Source organism: Podarcis cretensis (genome assembly GCF_951804945.1).
Source record: "Podarcis cretensis genome assembly, chromosome: 4".
In the NCBI taxonomy this organism is placed as follows: Eukaryota; Metazoa; Chordata; class Lepidosauria; order Squamata; family Lacertidae; genus Podarcis; species Podarcis cretensis.
Window position 1 is genome coordinate 64,780,026 of NC_137173.1, and position 18,612 is coordinate 64,798,637.

An 18,612-nucleotide genomic window follows, 5' to 3' on the forward strand; every position below is an offset into this window, starting at 1 on the left:
AAGCACAATGCATTATCTACCATGGGGAGTATGCAATAGAACATTTTGTTTACGAAGATGCTACTCCTAGAGAACAGCTTTATTGCTATTTTCTTAAGTTACACAGAGAATATTTGAATAAAATTGTGCATCTTTATTAGGAAAGTCTTTAAACCAGAATGGCATCATTAAAATGAAAGGGAGAATATAAAAACTCCATTAAAAGAAACCTGGTTGTACTGCTATTACCCACTCCTTCAAGACTGTACACAACTGCCAACTCAGACTTCAATGCAGTGGTCGATTTCATTTTGGCTCAGTGGTTAACAGCATGTAGGTTTCAATCTAATGCAGTTGTTAAAATTCAGCAGCAGTATTTAAAAAGTGCGAATTGAAGACAAAAAAAGCACTTTTGGTTACCAGAACACAGAAAGTTTGGGAAATATGAGCAACAATTTATTATTGTACTAATGTGTTTTGTATTTAGAGATGCATTTTAAACAGCCGGTCAGGATCAAAGATAAAGGTAACTAATTTAACAGACCAGGATACAGAATAAGAATTTGGTTGAGTGTCATTATAATTGTTAAGCAATAGGTACGTCACCTTCAGGAGCGACAAAAAAAAAGTATTGCAAGAATGCTCACGTCATGAGGGCTTGCTTACTTATTTTATTTAAAACTTCCATTTGTAATAGGAAGAGAGTTGAATTTATCATTACTAATGAAGAATTAAAAGTAAGGAATGCTTTTTACAGCGTAAGGAATATTAACACTGACACAGGGCACACCCTTGACAAATAGGGCATCTATTTTAGCTTAATGAATTTAGATAGGGATTATAGGGTTTTGACAAAATTAATTCCAGTTTAAATTTTAAAAATATTGGTGAAACAATATTTCAACAACTTGCTCTTTAAAAAAAGAGTGCTCAGTGTTCAACTACTACTACTTCATACATTCACTATGACTTCAAGCCACATACTACCTTCGTTGGAGCAGTCTAAAAGTACCACTATTACTTCTGATACTATTCTGAAGTGGTTGATGGATTGAAGTCTGAAACAAATGCCCATTTCATCTACTTAATGTTTTAGAAAGTCATTATCATTAAAATATTTTATAACTGGGATGCTTGACAAATAGCATTTTTAGCAATTGAAAATAAATTCTGATTATCTTCCTAAGAGAGCACGCTTACAAAAAGAGTTTATTTGTAATGTAGAGGTGCTAAAGGAAAACTTACTGATTACCATTTTCTATCGTAATATTTTGCATCATGTTAGAATTAATTAGAAAGGGGGGGACTCTTAAAATATATTTAAGTAGTAATATTGAATAGAATCCCCCTCCTTTCATGCTGTAGCATGGATAGCCTTACTGAATAATATTAGAAAATATATATATTGAAATTGGAGATACAGAAACAAAGAGGTATAGGTAAGCCATCTGTCTTCGTTTATGAGAAGTTCAGATACAGTTTGTGTGAATCAGAACTCTACTGATGTCAATGGAGCTCATCAATAGCAATTTGCACCAACCTTCATTTTAGCATTAATAATTATTTTGTCTGGAAACAACATAACCAACTGTGGTCCTGATTCAAGCCCATAGCAAACCAAGCAAATAAAGAGGTATAATTTTAAGGACACCTAAGTAAATACCTGGATTAATAATATTGTATTTTGTTCCACAGACAATTACTTGGTTCAAGGAATCCACTTTCAGCTTTAAGTTACAGAAATAAAAATAAAACAAAACTAACGATCAGTAAATTTCATGGAAGCAATACATCTTACCATTAGAGTCCTTAAAAAAAGAAAGAAAAGAGAAACCCCAAGACTTGTTTGAACTGATCTCTCTTGCTTATGAGTTAACCTGTCAAAATTAATTGTGAATTATTTTTTCATATACAGGCTTTTAATAATTAATTCACTTAGGATTCCCCAAATTAAGTAGAAAGGTAGAAGAATCTTAGATCACAAACTCATCTCTTACTTTAAAAGCCATTACGTTCTATTAACAGCAAGAATAGTCTAACAAGCTTTCATATGATCATGCCTTGGGGAAAAGTGTAAAAAATTAAATTTCAGTTAATAAGTAATAATACTCAGGTTAAATGTAATTTTTATGTTTAAAGGAAATATTTTGTAAAGACTAAAGTTTCCATTTGCAGGGTGATTATTTCAAAATTAGTTATTTTAATAAACAAGCTAATACGGGGGGGGGGGGGGGACCACTCTTCCCCAGTCTTACTTGAGAGCTATGCAAGTTTAAAAGTTAATCACCCTGCTGCATAACTCATTAAAGCTTTTGAAAAATAAAAGGGAAATAGTGTCTAGTGCTGCCACCTAGAGGCTTCCAACCTGAATCTCTTTTTGAAAAACAGTTGTATAGTACGTACTTTATAGCCCTGTTTGGTTAACAGTTAGACCACAAAGATTTAACTCTGCAAGCATTTTTCACTAACAATAGTTTCGCCCCACTATATTAAATGGGGCTTACTTCTGAGTAGACATGCATAGGATTACACGTCGATTATTTTTAGTTGGCTAAAACTTAAAGGTCAATAAAGTTATGCCGTGGATTACAGTCGTACTGAGCCATACAAAACAATGAAACAAAACACGATAAGGCTATGCCAGGGATCGTTTGTTTTCTCTGCTCACCGGTGGGGAAGAGCAAAGCAGGCAAGATCAGTGAGCTTACAGTAAATCATTAATTACGATTTACAATGATGCACAAACTGTGCCTACGTATTCTTGAAATGCTGAATCCTAATCTTGGTCAGAAGAATTTTCTAACATTATTATTTATAATTGCTATTAATTATTTCCCCCTTTAATTTATGCACTGCCTTACCTGAGGATGTGTGCGGGTGGGTTCGGAATAATGAAAAATTAACAGCCTAAAATTTGCTGAACAGAGTTTACCTTGAGAATAAGTGATACAAACAGGCCTTGCTACCACTGCCTATGGGAAGTACAAAGCTGCACTTGGATCATGACAAAAACAATGTATTATTGTTTCGTATTTTATAATTTACTTTTGGCTGCCTCGAGCATCATTTGGTGGAAAGACAAATTAAGTAAGCAAACAAACAGCTGTGCATTTGGCCAACACTATCACTAGCAGTTGGAGAGTCTAAGATAAGCTTAAAGTATATGAAAACATTGATTCAAATAGTAGTTAACTCTGCTGAAGGTGGTGGTAAAGGTAAAGGTATAGGAACCCCTGACCGTTAGGTACAGTCGCGGACGACTGTGGTGGTAGCTGTGGACAACAGGGCTTGATTCTAAGTTGGCACAGCAATTGGGTCAGGACTGGTCCAATGCCACCATCTGCAGTGAGACCAGCTGGGTATCCAGTGGATTCTGGGATAGTTTAGCCCCACCATGCGAACATTCTGTTTGGGGCTGTCTGCTGGTTGGGATACCACAAGAGGGGGGGGGGGTTGCCAGTGGCTAGCCAGCTCAGTTGGCAGAGCTGAGGGGTACCTTGGCTTAATACAAGTCCCCTACAGCACATTGTGCACAGCGGGAGGAGGCAGGGTTGGAATGCTCTGCCATACGCTAATTACTAATAAGTGGTAAGCGGGTGGTGCTGTGGGTTAAACCACAGAGCCTAGGACTTGCCGATCAGAAGGTCGGCGGTTCAAATACCTGCGATGGGGTGAGCTCCCATTCCTCGGTCCCAGCTCCTACCAACCTAGCAGTTTGAAAGCACGTCAAAGTGCAAGTAGATAAATAGGTACCGCTCCGGTGGGAAGGTAAACAGCATTTCCATGTGCTGCTTTGGTTCGCCAGAAGCGGCTTAGTCATGCTGGCCACATGGCCTGGAAGCTGTACACTGGCTCCCTCAGCCTATAGAGCGAGATGAGCGCACAACCCCAGAGTCGTCCGTGACTGGACCCAACGGTCAGGGGTCCCTTTACCTTTAATTGCAAAGTAAATACTGAACTTCAATACTAACCTAGCCATGCTGCAATAAGGACAGAATCAATTCCATCTATGGGTTCACAAATACGAGCCACTACTGGATGGATCTGTTGCGACAGATAGTACTGAGTGTCAATAGCAAGATTCGGTTGTTTTTTCAGTTGTTCTGGAGCATATGCTCTCTGGCTAGCACTCAGATTTGATCCATCCTATACAAAGAAGAAACAAAAAAGAAAGGTTTATTGGTTTTCTTTAGTAACGTATACCTTCTAAGTTCGTACTGGGCACACAACGTATCGCTAACAGTATTTACTGCACCGATAAACATTTTATTAAATTAAAATGAATCTGAACATTTTTACCTGGCAGATAATATACGACACGGTATCTCCAGCTTTCAGCTTTCTACCCTCTTGAGAATTTATCCACAGGGCAACATGGACATGAGGCAGACTTTTTTTGTCCGGGTAGTCCTGGGGATCCTTTGTCAATGCCTATATATATATCAAAGAAAAAGAATACAGAGGGGAAATTGCTGGTGAAACTACTGCAAAATTCATCAACGTATGAAATAGCATAAATATTAGGTTCTGTATCTGTTGCTTTCCATAAACTGGCTTGTAAAAATGAGATTATTTATTTTTACCTGGGCATTTCCTTCCCAGTTGCCATCTTGGGCAACAAACCTCATGAAGGATAGCAATGCAGACAGAGATTCAGAATGATGTTAAGAAGCTAAGGAGCAGATCCATCCCTTCTATCTTGGCTCAAATAATGGCTGACTCCCTCAGAAGAGATAAATGATGTCATTGATTAAAATAAATGGATAGGGAGAATGGGTAAAGTCAGATTCCTTCAGGAAACTTGGAAGGAGAGGAATTAAAGTCAACTTAAAATATATACTACAGGATAGAAAGGGAATGACCAAGTCAAAGAGGGTGCTTTTAAAATGGATGGCGCCGATTCATGAACAGTCCATCTATCAAGACCTCTCCATCAGTCATTACAGCAAAACAGAATCTCCATGGTCAGACCAAATACAGTGGCGCCTCGCAAGACGAAAAGAATCCGTTCCGCGAGTCTCTTCGTCTAGCGGTTTTTTCGTCTTGCGAAGCAACCCCATTAGCGGCTTAGCGGCTTAGCACTATTAGCGTCTTAGCAGCTATTAAAGGCTTAGTGGCTTAGCGGCTAAGAGGCTATTAGCGGCTTAGCGGCTTAGAAAAAGGGGGGGCGAGCGAAAAAAATCGCAAGACTCGCAAGACGTTTTCGTCTTGCGAAGCAAGCCCATAGGGAAATTCGTCTTGCGAAGCACATCGAAAAACAGAAAACCCTTTCGTCTAGCGGGTTTTTCGTCTTGCGAGGCATTCGTCTTGCGGGGCACCACTGTATCAAATGTTGGGGATTTACAACAAAGGAGTGTACTGCTTTCAGATCCTGTTTGTAATGTTTAACCAACTGTATACAGTGGTGCCTCACAAGACGAAAAGAATCCGTTCCGCGAGTCTCTTCGTCTTGCGGTTTTTTCGTCTTGCGAAGCAAGCCCATTAGCGGATTAGCGGATTAGCGCTATTGGCGGCTTAGCGGATCAGCTGATAAGCGGCTTAGCGGATCAGCTGATAAGCGGCTTAGCGGATCAGCTGATAAGCGGCTTAGCGGCTTAGAAAAAGGGGGGAGGAGGAAAAAAAACCCGCAGGAACTCGCAAGACATTTTTGTCTTGCAAAGCAAGCCCATAGGGAAATTCGTTTTGTGAAGCACCTCCAAAACAGAAAACCCTTTCGTCTAGCGGGTTTTCCGTCTTGTGAGGCATTTGTCTTGCGGAGCACCACTGTACATACCTGTTCCTCTTTCTGTTCAAACATGCCCCACCTACAGGGGTTGAGAAAAATGCTTGACCTGCTCGAAATATATTGACTGAAATAAAGGGTGGGAAACCTGTCGCCTTCCAAAAGCTGTTGGGACTCCAAATCCCATCAGCCCAAGCCACCATAAACAGCCGTCAGGGATGATGGCAGCTGTAGTCCAACAACATCTGGAGGGCAACAGGTTCCCTAACTCTTATTTAAACTACTTATGCTTGAAATATGGGTTTATGAAAAGCAACATGCTGAGAAAGTGTGGCACTCCCTACTGTAAGCCTTAGTTCAGTTTGGAGGGGGAGGTTTGGGGGGGAGCAAAAAGACAGATCTGAGGGAAAGATATATGTACAAGTTCGGCTTACACTAGACAAATCTTGCCTTCCTCTCTGATTAAAACTTAGATTTATTTATTTTTTTTACTTTCTTCGTTCCTGTCAGAATTTTAAAATGTTTTTAAGAAATGCTCTCTGCAATTGCTAAAAGATCAGCTACCATGAACACAAAAAATGGACACCAGGAGAGAATGGAATACATTCAAACAAATTCAGGCATAACAGTTAAAAAAACCAAAACTATTTACCTTGTTGATTTCAAATTGTTTTACTGGAACGCTGCCATTTGCCACATTTTCTCCAATTTGGATTAACCTCCTCTGAATGTTTTCTACAATTGCATCTCGGGGTTGGTCAGAAAGAATCTGACCAATTATATAGCTGTAAGAAAAGTTTAGGCATGTGAGAAAACACGTTTCTGAGAAACACACAGTACGCACCTGCAGCACACTATGTTCCTCAGAAATTACGGGAAGAATATTTTCCAATTACTTTTGTGTAGATATAAACAATTTCTTCAGGTGGAATACCAGGTTACCACCACAACCTTAAACTATTTCCATGGGGTGCACACTTTCAATCCAAACATTAGTAATAATTAAGCTAACATTTATTTTCCTATTAAGCATTTTCCAAAACGCAAGTGTAAATTTATTCAAATATGCCACAAAAGGTTAACCAGTTTCCAGTGGTTATTTATTTTCACATTTATACCCCACCTTTCCTCTAAGGAGTTCACAGTCGTGTACATAGTTGTCCTCCACCCCATTTTATCCTCACAATTCCTGTGAGGTAGGTTAGGCTAAGAGAATGGCCAAGGTCATGCAGTGAGCTGGATCGTTGAGTGGGGATTTGAACCCTGAGTCTCCCAGGTCTTAGTCCAACACTCTAACCACTTTACCACACCACAGATTACCAAGGAGCTAAGAGGGGGTGGGGGCAGGCTCCCCATATCTTCTGTCATGGAGGGAATACTGATGAGTAATGCTGCAAACATCACCTGGATGGGGGCAGAACTAACAGTCCCTCCTTAATTCCCTACCACTGAGCTTTCCCTCTTGTACCCAAACGTCAGGATGACCTGTGTAAGAAAGCTCCCTGCTACTTTTAGTAAGGCAATTCTAATTAAAGGTGCTATGAGTAGTGTGAACTCAAAAGCTAGGGGATTTCCGAATCAAATAGCAGTCCCAATTTGTAGGTGCTAAGACAGCAAAACACTATTGCTTTCCTCCTTAGAAAAGGGTGAATTTGATAAAGTGCGCCTCCCTCCTGGCCCCTCTAAAACCTTTATTTCATTAACAGTGTGTTATATCCAATTATGTTGCTCGACTTATGGTAAGGCTTCCATCAGAGGAACGGGGAAGAAAGCTTAATTCAGTAACCTCTGCCCCTGAAAAACACAACCCTCCATAACAGATTTTGGAGGAGGAGGAGAGGTGCAGAGGCTACACGGAGATCTGGGAATCGCTGAAAATTGCTTTCCTCCCTACCCTGCCAAAGGAAGCCTTACCATCAGCCAAGCACCACCACTGGATGCAACCCAACATTTTTCTATTTAAAAGCAGCTGTGAATTGTAGATAACAGCAAAATCCAAGATGGGGGGGGGGAGGTGTGTGCATGCGCACACACACCACATATTTGCAAACACACAGACATAAGCACATCACTTTTCCCAGAGTCATTTCTGCCTAACAGGAAAAGGCAGGAAGAAAACTTAGACCAGAAAAGATGACAAACACACATTATCTATTCATATTTTGTTAGATTATATCCTGCATTTCCCCCCAAGGAAATCAGGACAGTGTACATAGGTCCTTTCCCATTTCATCTGACATTAACCGCTCCATCATGCTGCCTCTCAATTTACTATGAGGTCAAGCATTTAAATCGGTTCCAATTTGACTGAATCGGTTTGCGTGGTAGCTGAATCCACCCGTCTTGGAATAACCTTCTGTAAAGCACCACCTTTGATCTAAAACATGTTTATTTAAAAGTAAATCCTGCTATTTCAGTAAACCTTGCTTCTAAATAAGTGTGCTTAAGATCATAGCCTTTGGGACAGAATTATGATACAGAGTTGTCACTTGCTTTGGGTAAACAGCTAGTGGATCTACGCAGCAGCCATGGTGAGTGATCTAAGAAAGTAACTTACTTTCCGGTCTCTTTTGCAAGATCACACCAATCTCTACGCACAATGTCCAGTCCTTTAAGCTCTTGCTTGGTAATGTATTTTCCATCCCCTGTTGGCTCCACGACCAAAGCAGCATATTTTTTCTTTTTGAGCAATAAAAGGGACTTAAAGACTCCATCAATATCTATCTCCAACAACTTGTACAGCTTGTTCACTTCACTTTTTATCTGAAAATAAATGAAGAAAAAAATAAATCACTTTCTTTACCACAGAGAAAAATACTTTGGAAACTGAGGTAGCACTATATATGTGAGTGTCATTTGCCACGATTTTATAGTGATAGCAAACCCCAGACTTTGTACAGAGATTAAAGTACTCTTAGTCCTATTTACCGCAGAATCTTTAAAACAACAATAACATCTCTCTCTCTCTCATACACACACACACACACACACACAAGAACACTGCTAATAGTCCCATGTTCCACTACCTCAAGCGTATCTGCCAGTAAGGCTATTAACAGTGACAATGAAAATGTTGCCACAGTGTGCAGCAGTTGTGAAAAAAAAATGAATTCCATACTACTGACCATGGGTTGGAATTTTGAGAAAGTGCTGTGAGCACCAGTCACCAAAGGTCTACTGTGTGAGAGACAAAACAAAAACGGCTGCCACATTGAAAAGGGCCTCAAGAGACAAGACCGCAAAATAAATGTGGGTATGCCCTCCCCATCAAAAGGCACCCATGCAAAAAAAAGGCACCCACACCAGCCACCAACACGTTCTCTCACAAAGGGCAGCTCACTGCACCGCTCCTCTGTTCAGAAGGGAAGGGAGGGCTGGGTGTCCAATCCTGGCATCCGATGAAATGTGTGCAAGCAGGAACTGAACAGGAAGAGTAGATGATCTCTTGTGCATTGTCGAATTTTGAGGGGATGTTTGCCGAGAACTTTCTCAGGCAGCCTAGGTGGTATGAGCAGGCATACTGGTGCTGGCGGTACTACGATGGAAACTCATTCAGCTCCCTCTTCTCTCCCAACCTTATACTATATATATTAAAGCCTCACATTGAATATAACTGAGCTATAAAAGGGTTTTCTGCAGGAATGACTGCAGTAGAAATAAATGTGGCTCTCGGGGCACCTACCACTGGCACCTTCAGTAGCTACGTGGTATTAATCAGCAGAAGTTAAAGATATTTGTTAAGTAAATCCAGAAAGATGGATTTACCCACCCTGCCTTCCATGTCTTTTTTTAAAATCCAGGAAAGGTAACCTTAGGCTTAGAAGGCCCTTGAAATAAGGCTGTTGCGGCCTCTTTGGGAAGCATAGGGGTTAGGGTTCTGAAATAGGTTGTAAAGTACACCTTTGCTAACAGTGTGGAGAAAATAAAAGGAAAATATATTCCTGGCTGGCAGAGTCAAGAATTTAGTTGTTTAAAAGCCCCGAGTCCAAGCCACAGAAGCAATCCCAAAGGGGTGGTTTTGGAAACCACCTTTGCCAATGCTCCCAAAGATGGTCTTAAAATCATGGTTTTGTGTGATTGCACCCATGGTGCTTCCAGTGTGGAGCAAACGGCAGCAGCAGAGGATGAGGACCAGGGAGAAGAAAGGCTGTTTGAAGAGGAGCTTTGAGTTAAGAACCTACAGCCCTTGCTTGTGCTTGGGCTTGGGCTTGCTCATAGGAGTGTGCCTAGGATCTACCATCTGCCCCCAAAGGCACAACCCCCTACCCACCTGTTAAGAACAACAAGGACAAGTACCCACCACATGAACTGGGATCTCCAATGAGGTTTGGTAAGACAGATGGGATTGATAAGAGTTAACCCCCGTTGTTTGACACAAAACTGGGTTTAATGAGAAAGCATCTCCTTGTGGGATTTTTGCCTCGAGTGCATCAAGAGGATGCTGGTCTCAGTCTCTTCCTAAGAGCTGGCATTTTCAGCAACCCAGAGTTTCTGTGTACTTGGGAGGATGGCAGTCCCATAGCATTCACCCTTGCCAGTCCTATAAGGAGCAGGAGGGGAAGGAGTTGGGATGACGCCGAAGTTCTCCTTTCACCTGGCACTGTTGCACCTGTCCCTACTAGCCAGCATTAGAAACACAGAAAGCTGCTTCATGTGGAAGTCAGAACATGGGCCCATCCAGCTCAGTCATAGAATCATAGAGTTGGAAGAGACCACAAGGGCCATCGAGTCCAACCCCCTGCCAAGCAGGAAACACCATCAGAGCACTCCTGACATATGGTTGTCAAGCCTCTGCTTAAAGACCTCCAAAGAAGGAGACTCCACCACACTCCTTGGCAGCAAATTCCACTGTCGAACAGCTCTTACTGTCAGGAAGTTCTTCCTAATGTTTAGGTGGAATCTTCTTTCTTGTAGTTTGGAAGCATTGCTCCGTGTCCGTTTCTCTGGAGCAGCAGAAAACAACATGGAATGGCATGGCAACACCTCTAAGTTGCTGCCTTAGCCCCACACAGAGACACCAGGAATTGAACCTGGAAGCTTTGGCATGCAAAGGTTTGCTGCAGCCGTCTAGAAAGTCTCTCTGCAGCTCTTTCCCTTGCCTAGCTGCTTGTCTAACAGGATGTCCCAACTCTGACAAACAGGCAGGTCAGCCACACCAGCTGTGGTCCGGTGCTTGCTAAATGCCTCAGCCTGCGAAAAGATCAAAGCTTGGAATACTGAGCTATCAGGAGCTCTGCACAACCTATTGCTCTGTGAGTTGTCTGGGTGAGCAGCGTTGCCTTTCCCTTGGGGGTCTGGATCATGTGTAAATTCAGGTGCAAGGTGTCATCCTGATGTTAAATAATACCCCCCAGGAGCCACAAGATTTTAATTAAAAATAAACAGATAAACAAAACATGGTTACCAAATTAATGTAGTCATAAATAATATAAAATAAGACACCAGCTGTCTTTAGCATAGAAGCATTTGATCACGTGATCTAGAGGATATTCAGAGGGTCTGTCTCTATCAGCTAGAGAGAGTGAGGGGGATCTATTAATCAAAAGAATTATGGGGAGAATAGTATCCCCGCTTAACAGAATATTCCATATATGACAACATTTGGGTTGCCTTTCTAACACAAATGGTATACAGACATCCCAAGATGTGCTATGTGAAATTAAGAAGACTAGCACATTACTAAGTTATTAAACAAAGTATCAACCTTATATGTACCTTGCAAAGCATATGTTAAGAAAATATATCCTTGTGGGAAGCCATTAACAGGCCATATTACAGCAATTCAGATTATGCTAAATGCAGAATTTTTTTTAAAAGTAGGGGTGGAAATGTCATTGTGGAAAAAAGACAAGCAGGGATCAACAATTTGAGAAACACTGGCATATGTTAATACAATTTTTTTAGAAAGAAGCATTTTCATAAACATTCTCTATCAACTACCAAGTATTAAGCTTGCAGGTGCTAACAAGGTCGCTGTTCACTAGTTGTACTAAAACAAGGATTCTTAGCAATATAAAACTGCAACAAAGAAATGTATGGTGCTACAACAAAGCATAAAATTATTTTACCTTGTTCCCCATTTTAAAGACTTCTTCCAAGTTGGTAATGTTTGTGTTTATCATAATGGAGTCTGTATCACCATAAATCACTTCCAGATTCATCTAAGGAGGGCATAAGGAAAGTAACATAGATTACACACCATGGTTTGGACACTGAAAACTGACATGTCAGAAATCTAACATAACATCTTTGACAAGAGGAGCAGAAAGTAGCTGCCATATATATGTACATGATAGCTACAGAAAGTATTTATGGTTTGTGGTACATGTGAAGCAACCCACTACAGAAAGAAAAAAAATAAAACACAAACACACAACCCAGTGAGTACGGAGTATGCTGAGTGGATATAGAATTCTGATAAATGGTTGAGGGGAACCCCAAAACTGGGAGGGAAGAGTAGGAATGGAATGTCTAGAAATCTGAGCAGCAACATTTTATTGCAAGTCCTCCTTGTAGCCATTGTACTGACATTGGGTCTGTTCACACAAAATATTATTTGTCTTTCTACAGTGGGTTGCTTCACATGTACCAAAAACCATGGTTCGTGGTACATGGAATGAGCCCTGTACTTGAGCGTTCCCTCCTTCCCATATACACTGTTTAATTAAAGGTAAAGGGACCCCTGACCATTAGGTCCAGTCATGGCAGACTCTGGGGTTGCAGTGCCCATCTCACTTTATTGGCCGAGGGAGCCGGCATACAGCTTCCGGGTCATGTGGCCAGCATGACTAAGCTGCTTCTGGCAAGCCAGAGCAGCGCACGAAAACGCCGTTTACCTTCCCAACAGAGCGGTACCTATTGATCTACTTGCACTCTGACATGCTTTCGAACTGCTAAGTTGGCAGGAGCAGGGACCGAGCAACGGGAGCTCACCCCGTTGCGGGGATTCGAACCACTGACCTTCTGACTGGCAAGCCCTAGGCTCTGTGGTTTAACCCACAGCGCCACCCACGTCCCATACACTGTTTAATTAGCTAGCTCCTAATAACACAGTCAAATGGGACGCAGGTGGCGCTGTGGGTTAAAGCCTCAGTGCCTAGGGCTTGCCGATCGAAAGGTCGGCGGTTCGAATCCCTGCGGCGGGGTGCGCTCCCGCTGCTCGGTCCCAGCGCCTGCCAACCTAGCAGTTCGAAAGCACCTCCGGGTGCAAGTAGATAAATAGGGACCGCTTACCAGCGGGAAGGTAAACGGCGTTTCCGTGTGTGGCTCTGGCTCGCCAGAGCAGCGATGTCACGCTGGCCACGTGACCCGGAAGTGTCTCCGGACAGCGCTGGCCCCTGGCCTCTTAAGTGAGATGGGCGCACAACCCCAGAGTCTGTCAAGACTGGCCCGTATGGGCAGGGGTACCTTTACCTTTACCTTTAATAACACAGTCTGCTATTACATCTTAATGGGACAACTAGTTTGTATTTGCCATGTAGGATTCTTTGCAAAGCAGGCACAAGAGACTTGCGTAATTTTGTAAAGCCATTGCCCCTGGCCTGCATCCAATGCTGCGCGTGCAGAATTCTGCTCACACAATGAGACTTCCTCTTCTGCTCTTTGCCTAACAGGCTCTCAAAATCTGCTCTGGAGGGTCCTCCAACCCTCTGGACCGGATTTTGAGGATGTGCAAGAGGGGGAGGGGGAAATTTCACTGAGCAAGCAGAAGTCTGCTGAAACAGCAATGTTAAATACAACCCTGTTTTACACCTCATGCTAACACATTGCATGACAAAAGTGAAAAGGAGAACCAAAAAGTGCTTTCTACCTGCATAACTTCTGCAAATAGAATACTATTGCAGTACTGTTTGCACCAACTCATATGCAAGTGGTCGCAGAACACAACAAGCAGTTATTTTCTTTCTTCTCACAGATCCTTTGATCCTACCCATAGAAAATAAAATATTGTATTCCTAGACTACAAGACAGAGAGGAAAGGGGTGGGGGTATCAGTCCCCAAAAAAAGGACATTAGAACACATAGTTACTGGCCTGTGACTAAACTCTAATTAGCACTGTTACTAATTTGTCCAAAATACTCAAACATAGGCTTCAAGCAGGGATTAGATCACATCTGCTTTCCCCTTCCCCACAAGAGGAGGGGGAGCTATAATCCACTAGGAAGGATTGCATTTGTAAACTAGACATCCTGAGAAGTGACTTTGATTATTTGGGCTACCATTTTCATATATATATATTTTTTAAAAAAATAAGTCACTAGATATTCTATTTAAGGGTTGCTATATAATAATAATAAAAAAATGTTACTACCTTCTGTACCAGCTCCTTAGTATGCATCAAAATCTGGAAGGAGAAGAAAAGATTGATTCTGATGAGATCACATTACAAAATAGTATATTACCATATACCAGTCAGGGAGTAAGCTTTAGATCTCTGGATTTACAAAATAAGGCGATACAGCTACCAAATCAATGTTTGACCATGGTAATGCTCAAAACATTACAAAAAGCAAAACATGAAAACAGAACTCACTTAAAATAATGTAGCACAGATATATTTACTTTCTTCTTTCCTAGAGATGAACAGGGTACAATACTACCCAGCCTTGTCCACCTAGAAGTCAGAATGTTTGGGTTGTGTAAAGCTTAGGCTAAAATTTATACTTCTAAAAAACAGCAAGTTACCAACTAGTTTGTTATATGTACTATGCACACACATGCACACACACACAAACATGTCTGTACATGGAGAATAGCTTATACTTTTAAGAAAAATATCAGTTATTAACTGACTATAATGAAATTATAACTTTTTTATCCCAAAAGCTGGCCAGGCAATTTGATATATTATTTTTTGGTTTTTTAATATTATTTCTAGTCCCCTGAATGTCATAGATTGGTAAATGGGAAGACATTTCTGATAGAGTTAGTCCTGTTAGCGAAACTAATGATTCATTATGGGGAATATTTTCAATTGTTCACAAGGGCAGCAGCAAATATAGGCAATTACAAGAGGGTCACAAGACAAGTAAAAGTTCATCTAGTGACAGGCGTAATATTAATATTACCTATTCTAATAGAAAATCACTTTTAAGTGCCAACAGTTAGGGAATAGGTTATGAAGGCTTGCTAAATTCATTAATAAATCAGTTGGCAGTTATATTTCACAGAAACACCTGCATATTTATCTTCTCATTACCAATTGGATGATGGAATTTTTTTCAAGCACATTTCAAAAATCTGCCAACTTCAAGTGTAAAAAAAATAAACTTTGTGGTTAATTTTTCCCTTAACAAAGTACAGCTGTTGAGAATAATTGTTCAAGATCTTACCCCGTAATGTCAACTGCAGCAGAACAAAGAGTATTTAATTAGCAAATCTATCCAGTAATTCAACACCTATTATATAAAATGCCTTTGTGATTTTATTCAGGATAATTTGCTAAGAGGGTTATTACTGACATTCAGATGAAATTCAAAAGTCCTACGCAAGTAGAGTCATAATAGCAGTAATGATCCCCCCAATCAGGAGATCCTGTGTCACACAAGGCTCTTTTGCAAGGCAGCAGCTGATTTCCTGACTTCTTAATTCCCGGGCTCAGCCCAGTGAGAGCCCTTCATGCCAATATTTCAGTCAGCAATACATGTTTAATGGGAATCTATTAAAATACCTAGAACAAAAGTGACTTTTTGTTAAGAATGACAGCACTACGATCATATCAATCATTAGCAGTTTTTAGAACTGTGGAATGAAATGGGAGTTTTATGATGAGATTGGGCAAAAGAAAGCGAGAGAATCAAAAAATTGCTCCTTATTGTTTTCTATGATGAACTATTTTGTATTTCACTTGAATTCACCTGTTCCTCGCTGTAACATAATTTACAGAACAAGCTGCTTTTTGCTCCATCGTGGCTCATTCTTCTGTAATCCATGCAGTTTAAAAGATACATTGTAGCCGCTACATCATAAATTGTAGTTATTAGATTTTACCATGGCCCTTCATCTAAAAATGGCAACACATCCCTGAATGTGCCTGAATTCTGGACTCAAGTTTCATTGTAAGTTTTTAGTTCCTAATTCTTTTTCCTGTTCCTGATGCAGCATGGGAAATAATCTATACTAAATAAAATCAACAAAATCAACTTTTTAAAATTTATTTTTGAAATGTAATAAATACCAAGTTTCTTTGAAATGTACTAGGTTAATATTAAATAATGTGGATAAAAGCACATTAGCTCATACTTGTATCTAAGCACTAGTCGGAAGCCATAAGCGATCAAGAATTCTATACAGGTGAGTGTGCAGGCTGATGGAGAATGGATGAAGTGCTCTACCCTTCCTCTGGTACTCTAGGTAGGATGTTATTACGGTCAATTGGTATTAACATCCAGCAAAGGCCTGAGAGGATACGTAAGTTTTAGCAGATACCAAATTGTCATCAATGATGTGTCTGCCTTAATTCAGAGGGAAGGCAATTACAGTGGTGCCCCGCAAGACGAATGCCTCGCAAGACGGAAAACCCGCTAGACGAAAGGGCTTTCCGTTTTGGAGGCGCTTCACAAAACGAATTTCCCTATGGGCTTGCTTTGCAAGACGAAAATGTCTTGCGAGTTCCTGCGGGTTTCCCCCCCCTTTCCCCCCTTTTCCTAAGCCGCTAAGCCGCTTATCAGCTGATCCGCTGATAAGCCGCTTAACAGCTGATCGCTAAAAGCCGCTAAACCGCTAATAGCGCTAATCTGCTAAGCTGTCAATGGGCTTGCTTCGCAAGACGAAAAAACCGCTATACGAAGAGCCTCACAAAACGGATTAATTTCGTCTTGCGAGGCACCACTGTACCAAGAATGTTCTCCCTCTTGTTGCCACCAAATAGTTTTCTACAGGTTGCAGCACAAGCTCATCAGCTGGTAGGAAGAAGGTGCTCCCCCATGTAGCAAAAACCAACTTGTTTTAGAGCTTTACTAGTCAAACCTAAAACTTCAAACCAATTCATCCTGCCCCTTTCTGTCACTATTTGCAATTAAGCAAAAAAGGTAGGACCCCAGTGTCAATCCCCATGGATAAAGTTTAGGTACTGTCATGAATCATTCACAGCTAACCATCAACAACAATGCTACTCAGAACTTAAATTATTTAACTTGGTGGTGGCGTTGTTAGGTACCTATTTAAGTCTCCCAAAGCCAAGTCAAAATACCCAATGTGTATGGATTCAGAAGAAGCAAACATTCTAAACCAAGATTGGCCTGGAGGTCTACTCTTTGCCATTCCTCCCTTTTATCTGGTGACAAAGATCCTCAAGAAGGCAGGAGAATGGTATTGGTTCCTAGAGCAGAGCTACTCACAACATCCATGGAAAAATATCGCTCACCATCAAGTCATGTACCAGGGACCAATTTTTAACCAGCAGCTGCACATCTTCTGGCCAAAAAGCTGGTTTTGGTCTTGACTAACACTGTCACTAGGCAGTGACGGCTAATCTGTAGCTCTCCTGATGTTACTGGATTACAGCTGCCACCATCTGTCTATTGGCAATGCTGGCTGGGGTTGATGACAGTTGTATTATCATCATCATCATCATCATCACCATTATTCACAGGATAATATCAGAATATAAAACCACCAAATACATAAGTTGTAGTTCAATAACAAATGGAGGGCCACTCTTCCTCTAAGGTTTTGCCAAATATCTTAACCCAGGAAAAGACATGCCCAGAAACCAATACTGAATCTTGGATCAGCCTCCCAGTGTCAGAGCAAGATATTCTAGAGTTTTGTACAATATCCAGCAACAATGTTGTTGAGAGTATTTAGCCCATCTTTGGCTGGCCCAGAGGTAGGTAGCTCTAGCAAATAAACACATTTATAAGACAAAAAACCTTAGTGTAGGTAAAGAGGCCCTGAAGCCTTTGGGAGGGGGGGCTGCTTCCACATGCTTATCACAAGCACCCTTAAGCCTTCACCTCCAGCAGGTATTATTGTCATGAAAAAAAGATTCCCACAGGTAAGTGCACCAGAAATGTATTGAATTCGTGGTGGTCTTTTGTAGGGAAGAGAACTTGTACAATGAATTGACACTGGCATAGGCGGACTGGTCCATTCTGACCCCTTTGGCAGAGAAGATGTGGTCATTGCTCCTTTTTGAGAACGGGGGGGAAACTGTGAGGTGGACACAACTTTAGCCAAGGGCTGTGAGGAAAAGCTCTATAGGGAAGAGCTTGTTCAATGAAGTCTCTGGTTGTTCTGCCTCTTCCCCTGGAGATGCCCCTTTTCTCCCTTAAGGGTACCAAGTGAAACCAGCAATTTACCAGAAAAGGTTTCTGTAACTGGGCTAGCCCATGCAGGTATGGAAGGGAAAGTAGAGGAGAGAGACAGAGTGAGAGAAAGAGCACAAAAGAGCACAAGCAACACCTGCTCCCCTGTTAGTGGCAGGAAGGTAAGGAGCCTCTCAGCAAGCTGTCTCTGCCTCCTTAATGCATGGAAGAGGGAAGCCCAATGTCCCACAGTCTCTAATAGATAACGGTCATCCCAGTACCTTGTGACTAACAGGCAAAGCCAGGCTTTACCCAAAATATATAGAGCTGTAAGAAAATGTTCGAGCTGTTGGAGAAGGTTCATAGTATTTTAAAATGAAATACATGTGGGGTGGAATCCAATTGTTGCTTTGAAAATCTGAGTCCCTGAATTAAATTAGAAAACGCACAGCTGTAACCAAAATTAATTTTGATAGCATTTATCAACTTACTCCAGGAGTTATGGCTAAGGATGAACTCTTTAGAAGCTATTGGAAAAGTAACTATAGTAGGAAGCTGTTAGTCTCTGATCTTGCTTAGGTCACCACTAATAACCAGTAATTTAGGACTCCATGTGAAATATACATACATTTCAATATTTATCTTGCACCAGATTCATTTAT

The 18,612-nt window shown here is 41.1% G+C and overlaps 1 protein-coding gene across 1 annotated transcript in view; it reads right to left on the reverse strand.

Moving 5' to 3' along the window:
• Positions 1–18,612, reverse strand: part of POLA1 (DNA polymerase alpha 1, catalytic subunit) — a 183,382-nt gene that overhangs the window by 111,054 nt on the left and 53,716 nt on the right. Inside the window, exons 27-32 of the mRNA XM_079972198.1 lie at positions 14,014–14,046; positions 11,770–11,862; positions 8,259–8,464; positions 6,354–6,486; positions 4,279–4,410; positions 3,951–4,125 (exon numbers count right to left, since the gene is read on the reverse strand). Coding sequence (XP_079828324.1) covers positions 3,951–4,125; positions 4,279–4,410; positions 6,354–6,486; positions 8,259–8,464; positions 11,770–11,862; positions 14,014–14,046 — 772 coding nt within the window. The remainder of the gene's footprint in view (positions 1–3,950; positions 4,126–4,278; positions 4,411–6,353; positions 6,487–8,258; positions 8,465–11,769; positions 11,863–14,013; positions 14,047–18,612) is intronic.